Source organism: Lupinus angustifolius, chromosome LG03, assembly GCF_001865875.1.
Source record: "Lupinus angustifolius cultivar Tanjil chromosome LG03, LupAngTanjil_v1.0, whole genome shotgun sequence".
NCBI lineage: Eukaryota > Viridiplantae > Streptophyta > Magnoliopsida > Fabales > Fabaceae > Lupinus > Lupinus angustifolius.
Genome location: NC_032011.1, coordinates 29,531,899 through 29,540,054, shown reverse-complemented (window position 1 = coordinate 29,540,054; position 8,156 = coordinate 29,531,899). Strand labels below are relative to the sequence as shown.

The window sequence follows — 8,156 nt, the reverse complement described above, 5'->3', positions numbered from 1 at the left end:
GTCGAGATCTAACACTTATATTTTCTAAAATCAATCCAACCAACAAACCTTTTTCTACTTAAAGAACTACGTGAGCCTTGATTCCCTTAAGATGGATACGTATGACCAAAGTTACTCTTGTCAGACACAACAAAAAAAATATTTTTTTTCATTTAAGTAATTAATCATTAATTAATTAATTTAATTAAAAAAAGAGGTGGTTCCTTTATTTAATAGTAATAACAACAAATAAAAATTATAATAATCCATGTAGTTTAGTATAGGGTACCGCTTAAGGCGGGCGGGTGACGTGCTAATACCTTCCCTACCCCGTAACCGACTCCCGAACCTGGATATCAAAAATCCAAAAGCCCAAGGTAATTGGGTTAAAAAAGATTTTTCTACATTTTTTACAGTAAAAAATGTAGTGGCGACTCGAGAGGTCGCGTAGCCGAAAATCAGGGCGCGACACATATATTAGATATATATTTAATATGCTTATATACATGTTTGGAAGTTGACGCTTGAGAACTTAACTTCGCTTATATAAAAAAGCCAAGGGAAAAGGTACAAGTTTATGCATATAGAAATTTGATATTGTTACTCATCGATCAGGACGAGCGGGGATGAAACTATACCGCGAAAGGAGATGCGTCTGGCCCCATATGAGAGAGCTGAAAGTGATATTTATACATACATGTGGAATTGTGCTGATGGGTAGTTAACTATTATATCAAAATTATATTCTTACTCATCAACCTTACTTAAATTTCATTAATTAAAATAAAAACTCTAACAACATGTATGTGCACGGTATAAATTTTTTATACATTTTCAATTCATTGTCTACCATCTATTTTTAATCTTCGTTGATTCTTTAAAAAAATACAAATAAATAATGAATGATATAATAAATATATATAAATCTTGTATAAATATTATACTCAACTTAATTTCCATTATTATTGATACCTAAAATTTATAGATGCAACTTGATTAGTGGGCTCACATGACCTCACTTTTCTTTAATGACAATGTAGTTATAGCACTTAATTTGCATCAGGCAAGGTAGGACGTGTGTGAAATCTTCCTTTGAATTGGAAATGCATGCTTTAAAGAGAAATGGATACAGAAAAGTATGCTGAATCTGTAACTTGTATATTCTAACACTTCACAATTAACTTAGCTCCTAACTACTTCTATTCTAAGCAAATTGACATCTCTAAACTAACTAAGTTTGTTCAGTTGCGTCTGGGCTTGGAGCTGAGATTTTGCTCGGCCTTTTGGGCCCGTTACGGTACATTCGGACTTGATTGTTGGATAGCAAGACATTTACATTTGTGCGTGGTTTAGATATGAATATGAATTTTGTCAATAAATCTAAATCATTGGATTTATTTATGTATAATTTTTTATTACCAATTATTAGTATGTTAGTATTTGTTGTGGGTGAGATTTGAACCATCAACCTCTTTCACTTCATCCTTCACCCTTACCATCAAACCACTTTATAACTCATTTTTTTCTTTAAATCTGTTACGGGTGAGACTCGAATCCACAATCTCCTACCCTTCGTTTCTTAAACTCTTCAATTTCACCATCAAATCACCTTATGACTCCTGAATTCCTATAGGATTGATGGTTAAGATGTGAATTATATTTTTTAAACTTATTATTGAAGTAAGTGAACTCCTATATTCAATTAACTGAATATGATTTAGACATATTTTACATTTATGTAATAGTAAGAGGATAATAAAATATAAAAGTTATGAACATTCAATTACCTAAATACCCTTACACATATTTTGCCTTTATTATACTTAGTATAGATGTAATCGTAATGTAAAAAAGTGAGAGAGAGAAAAGAATATAAGTTTTTATGAGTCGGGCCGGCCCATTTGTGAACTGATCTGAGCCCCTGGGCTAGTTAGATATATTGAATGGTAGTATAGTATAGTAGTACATAAACAATGTTATTACATATTTCTGTTGTGTTGAAATGAAAGGGAAAATGGAGGAGGAGGAGATTGGAAAATTGAAGTTGAAACGTGATTTCCGTGTAGCTGCACCATGGCTACAACTTGCCGCCGTCATTACTCTTCTTCTTCATCTGGTAATAATAATATTAATAATAATAATGCTTTTTCTTCCTTCCATTCCACTATTTCATTTCAGATCCAAATAATAATAACAAATTTTTGATCAGTTCTCAGAAGTGACTGTTACAGTTGGATCTCCTATTGAAACTCGCAAAAGTGCGAAATCGTCTGTGTTCTCCTTGTTTAACCTGAAAGATAAAAGTCGATTTTGGAGTGAGGATGTTATACATAATGGTATCCCATCTTCATTCAATTTCTATCTTTCATTTATTTTTTTAATTTATTCATTCATTCATTCTCTTTAATATCTATCTCCCTTCTTCAGATTTTGATGACTTAAAGTCTTCACCCCATCTCAAAGCCAGCGCGTTTAATTACACCAATGCAGGTATACTAACATCTTATCAAATTATTTGCTGTCACTCAATTACACTCATCATTGCCTCCTATCAAATTATTTGCATTCATCACCAAACATTACTTGTGTTGTGCTATTATGCTTATGCTGCCCTTCAATGTGAATCAAATACACCTTTATTACATGTTCCTTACTATACAATTTTAACTTCTCTCCCATGCTGCTAGTAGTTGCATTCATCTCTCATTTATTTGCAGAAACCTCTTGAAAAGGGTTCATTAGTGTGGGTTTTCCTTCTCATTCATAGGAGACTAAATTCATGTTGTTAAAAATGCCACAATGAAAACCTATGTTGCACTGGTACTTCAGAGAAGGTGATGTACCTGTATCGGGTACTGCTACTCTTGGAGTACTCATTTGGTGAAATTATTTCAAACTTGTGTCATTTTGGGCTGGAAACTTAGGATTTTTCCAATTTTCTTAGTCACATCATAATACTAATTATGAGTCACTTCATAATACTAATTATAAGTCACATTATTAGTCTCTCATCTTCGAAATTCACATAATAGATACTCATGTTTTTACATGATACTATATATATTCTGTTACCATACCTGTAATTATGCAAATAGCAACATGAATACCTTATTCATGCAACGTACTTGTACTGTAGTTTTTGAGAAACTATCAAACCCCATACCCGTGTTGGTGTAACATATGTAAAAACAAATTGGCATTGCTGCAATTATCAGTGGAAGCATATAAATTGAAAGTAAAAAAGAAAAGAAACCTAACCATACCCACTCTTCTGAACCGTGAATGTCGGTAATGTCCTTAGGATTGGTAATTTTTTCCACTGTTGAGCGTTGACAAATTTTTTAATAATGCCAGTGGCTAAGAGTGTGAATTTGCAAAAGCATCTGCAGTTTGTTTTCAAATTGTCAAAATGAAGCTCCTATACTTACTTTTTTTAATTTTTAATGTATTTAAGGTAGCATTGCAAACTATTTAAAGCTTCAAGAAGTTGATTCCATTCACCTTCCAGTTCCAGTGAATTTTATATTTATTGGATTTGAAGGGAAAGGCCACCGAGGTACATAGTTAAAGGGGAAACTAATATTTCCCTTGGTTATTTCATTCTATTGGTATTTTGGATTCTTTAGTGTTTTTTGTGTTCCCATAGAATTCAAGCTTCTTCCTGAAGAAATTGAGCGCTGGTTTACCAAAATTGACCACATCTTTGAACATACACGGATTCGACAAGAAGATGTTATAACCCCATTTTTCAAAACCAGTGAAGGCAAAATGCAGTGGCATCACCTTCCCACCGTCAGTCATGTAAATTACAAGTAATACTTTCTATCTAAAGTCTATCAACCCCACCTCAAAAAAATAATACAAGTTATTATTTCATTTTCTTTTAATATTTCTGTACCAAGATCAATTTCAAAATTCAATGAAGTCGGGCTTTTGATGGATAAGAATGTTTATGGAGAACTCCATAGACTGATTTGTCATCAAATTTGGAAGATTCACATCATAGTACCTTTGAGCCAAACGGAGAGATGAAAGTAAAATGGCTAATCTTATTTTTGAAAATCCACATAGGCTGTGCTAGATTCTTTCTCAGAAGAGAAGTATCTGGGCGTCCGATTAGCTTCATTAGTTATCTGTTGGCCCTGAACATCAGTTTAACTAGTTTTACTGTGTTTTTCTCTCATTTCATTTGGCAGTTAATCTTTTATTTATTTATTTCCTTATTTTTTGATTTAATAATTTATTATGAGAATATAGAGATGTACATTGAAGGAGGGAAAATTATTTTAAATTATCTACTAAAGCAAACAAAATCAGAATATTGGCCCAGAGATTGTTTGCAAAGGGAGCAATCCCTTTGCACACTGATAACAAAAACCTTCTTAAAAAGACATTTTCCTATAGTCTCTACGCAATTTTCTTTATGCAGTCTTGGTTGAAGGTATATGATGTGGAACCTCCACCACATATCTGATATAAATTTTTGAGAAGGGATCCACTTACTCCAAGAGTTAAGTGGAAAAAACTTACTCCACATCTTTGTTATCCATTCTAGAAAAATCCAAATGGTTTGAATTAGTGAGTAGATGTAAACCATTAGATTTCCCTAGAATGAATGGCTAAGATGTGAAGTATGTTTTTTCCACTTACTCTTGGAGTAAGTGGATCCCCGCTCTAAATTTTGTCCTTGTTTATTATTTAAGTTTTCTTTCAGTGAGAAAGTTGTGTTATCATTTCTTGTTTTGATGGTGGGCACTCTCTTGTGCAGCTTTTCTGTCCATGCTATTGAAATGGGAGAAAAGGTTATTTCCATATTTGAGCATGCGATAAATGTATTTGGTCGCAAGGATGATCCAGTTGGCAGCGGGTAAATTATGCTTAATCTTTTATTCATTTAGATTAGGGGAAGTAGAGCCATTAAAGTTCATCTTACAACATTGTTGCTAACATTTATTAGCGTATGTAGCATTACATTCGCTTGTAAGCTTGTCACAATCAATTTGAATCTTTGCTGATTACAAATGGTTTTCAGTAACAATTGAATTAAAAATGAATCTTTGAAGCTTGCAGATGGGTTTCAATTGTAATGGTTGTAACTTCTTTTCTCTCTCTACATGTTTGGAAACATAATATTGCTTCTTTTATTTGTCTTCTGCATTTCACACTTTCTCATATTCTTCCAAATTTGCAATAATCTTCTTTGCAGAGATAGCGTTGGTGGTTGGCAAGTAGACGTTGACATGATGGATGCTCTTTTGGCTAGTCTGGTTGAATACCTACAACTTGAAAATGCATATAATATTTTCATTTTGAATCCCAAGCATGGTGAGAAGAGGCCTAAATATGGATATCGGTTAGTATTTTGTTAAATGTCGTAATTTACTTGATATATATTTGTTTTATGCATATAATTCTAGTTTTTAATTGCATTATACCTGCCATATCCTGTGCACAGGTATTTTTATATCACAAAATAATATATAAATTATTAAATTTAAAATCATTTTTACATAATTAATTTAAGTAACTTTTTTAGAAATATAAATTACAAGAGAAAATATTCAAATTAAAAAAGAAGATATGCATAAGTAATTTAAAAATTTATTAATATTAAAAAGAGAAATTAAGAATTACGCGTGTCATTCTATAAATGAGAGCAACCTTAGATATTAAATCACTGTTGAAAGATTATACTCTAATTTTAGTATATAAGAGTTGATAATTTTCTTTTAGAAATCTTAGCCTTTAAAAGGAAATGATTAAATGGAAATAAGTTCAGGATTTGTGAATTTGGTATTAATAACTATTAATTGAATGGAAAAAATAAGTAAGCAAATTTAGGAATGCAATCACTCATTTAAAAAATTTCATGTGGCACACTGAGAAAGAGAGAGTGAGGATTCTAATTTAATATACCGGGGTTATTTGTTCGAGTGCACGATTATGACTGAAGTCCTGTTTGATTGGTTGAGGTAGACTTTATGGGACACTAAACTTCATTGCAAAGTGCCTTATTCCTACAACTTCAAGACAATTCAAGTGAGTTTATACTTTATACCTCTAAAGAAACCATGGGCTGAACCCCACAAACAAGCTAATAAAATGGCTCCTGCCCCAAATGTTATTTATGGATGAAGAGGTTTGCTTGAAGATTCTGACATCCATTTCCAACCATAGTCACCAAAGGACAGCAAATGCAGCTTACTGCCGAAGAGTTTTAACAACTATAGGGAAGCCAAGCCTCTTGAGTTGATAAGAATAAGCTGTTCTTAGTCAGAATAAACTGTTCTTAGTCAGAATAAACTGTTAATGAGGATAGTGTGTAAAAATTTTCAGGCTACTGTAGTAAGTATGTATACTTCCGTAATAACATTTTTCGTTTTCATATCTGTCAATTTTATACATGTTTTGAGTCCGATTTGTTTCATATTGTGATTAAGTTATTAAAATCTGGTTTAGTCATTTTGATTCTGTATTTTTTGTTTATGTGTATATTTAGTTCAGTTCTTCTGATTTTCATATATTTGCAACATATTTTAGGAGAGGTTTATCCCAGCCCGAGATAAACTTGCTAAAGGAGGTATGAAACTACACACCTTTTTCTTCTTAATAGTTACTTTCAAAATGTGATATGATTGCTCCATTCATAAAATGTGTGTTATGCTATGCTTGTCGTTCTTCTGCAATTGTGTATGGCCAATTTGCTCAGAAAAACTAATTGTTAGAGTTCTCTCTGTTCTAATGATGTCTAATTTCCAGCACTAACAACAGCTGTATCTTGCAGAATAAGAGTTTGCAAACGAAACTTCTTCAGGCGGAGGGCATTTCTGAAAATATTATTGGTATGAATTTCGTAACTGAGGAAAATATAAGTTCAATGAGATCATGTCCTCAAAATGTCCAAAGTTGCACATAAAAAATTCATTATCACAATTGCCACATTTGTTTTCTTTCTACACATGAAGCCTATCTTAATAAGCTAGATGTTTTTTCAATTTTCTCTTTCTCCTGGTTTTCTTCCTTAGTTGATGTTGGAAGACTTTATTCATTTGGTATTTCTTTTAACCATGCATTCATTTACATTGTTTTGCAGCTCTTTCCAAGACTCAGCGTCCATTATATGTAAAGCATCCAATGATGAAGTTTGCATGGACAAGAGCTGAGGACTCTGACGTTGTAAGTATTTCTTTCCTTTGCACTATTTGTTTATAAGTGTTTATTCTGAATCATAAGCACTCTTAAAATCTTTCACATGATCACATAAGCTTATGAAATTGGCATGTCAATCCCAACTGATACATCAATACAACTAGTTGGTGCTTCTACCTATTCTGCAGTTGATTTATGCTAGCAAATATAAGTCAATAGCAGAATATGGAAGGGTGAGATAAGGGGATTGGGAACCAAGTCTGTTACGAAAAGAAAAAAACTCTATCAGATAGTTAATATTTGACAACTGTAGTTAAATATAAAGGTGTTAGAGACAGTTATTAACAGTTATATCTGATATACTTCTGTTATTCATTTTCTGTTATAATTGTTGGTTGACTTATATTATAGGTCTGGTGAGTTTTCTGGAATTCATGATAGAGGTGTAAATTTGTATGAAATGTTTGATTTATTAGATATGTTGTCTTGCTTAATGTAAAAGAGTTAGTTAAGTGTAGATAGAGGTAGTTATAAGTGTCAGCTATTGACAATTGTACAGTTATAATACACTTGTATCACATATACTTGACTTTTCTTTGTAATCATGCAATGATGGAACCATAATATCAATATACAGAAAACAATTTCTGTTCCTGTCTTCTCTCTCTCTTGTTTTATTTGTTTGCATGGCATCACACAACCATGGCCAACACCAACACCGATCAATTTGGGACCCCTCCTTGTTCTGCACCACCAATCTTTGTTTTTCTGATGCCGCTTCAAGCAGTTCCTACACCACTCAATCTTCCGCTTTCAACCATGAAGTTGACAGAGAAGAATTTCTTAGTTTAGCAACACTTCATGAACGTGATTCTGATAGGGCCTCAATAAGCAAGCCCAAACGCACAAAGGCTACTCCAGGCTGGCACAAGGATTTTATTATGAAATGATAAAATAGGGGAATAATTTTGTTAGGATAACAAATATCTCCTCTGTGTGATCCATCCACTTGTATGGCTGTGATCAGT

At 32.7% G+C, this 8,156-nt stretch overlaps 1 protein-coding gene across 1 annotated transcript in view; it reads left to right on the top strand.

Moving 5' to 3' along the window:
* LOC109344415 overlaps positions 1,954-8,156 on the top strand; it is a 23,875-nt gene continuing 17,672 nt past the window's right edge. The window contains exons 1-10 of the mRNA XM_019583213.1: positions 1,954-2,095; positions 2,189-2,315; positions 2,407-2,469; positions 3,434-3,535; positions 3,626-3,791; positions 4,748-4,846; positions 5,186-5,332; positions 6,520-6,559; positions 6,764-6,821; positions 7,073-7,155. Coding sequence (XP_019438758.1) covers positions 1,982-2,095; positions 2,189-2,315; positions 2,407-2,469; positions 3,434-3,535; positions 3,626-3,791; positions 4,748-4,846; positions 5,186-5,332; positions 6,520-6,559; positions 6,764-6,821; positions 7,073-7,155 — 999 coding nt within the window. The 5' untranslated portion in view covers positions 1,954-1,981. The remainder of the gene's footprint in view (positions 2,096-2,188; positions 2,316-2,406; positions 2,470-3,433; positions 3,536-3,625; positions 3,792-4,747; positions 4,847-5,185; positions 5,333-6,519; positions 6,560-6,763; positions 6,822-7,072; positions 7,156-8,156) is intronic.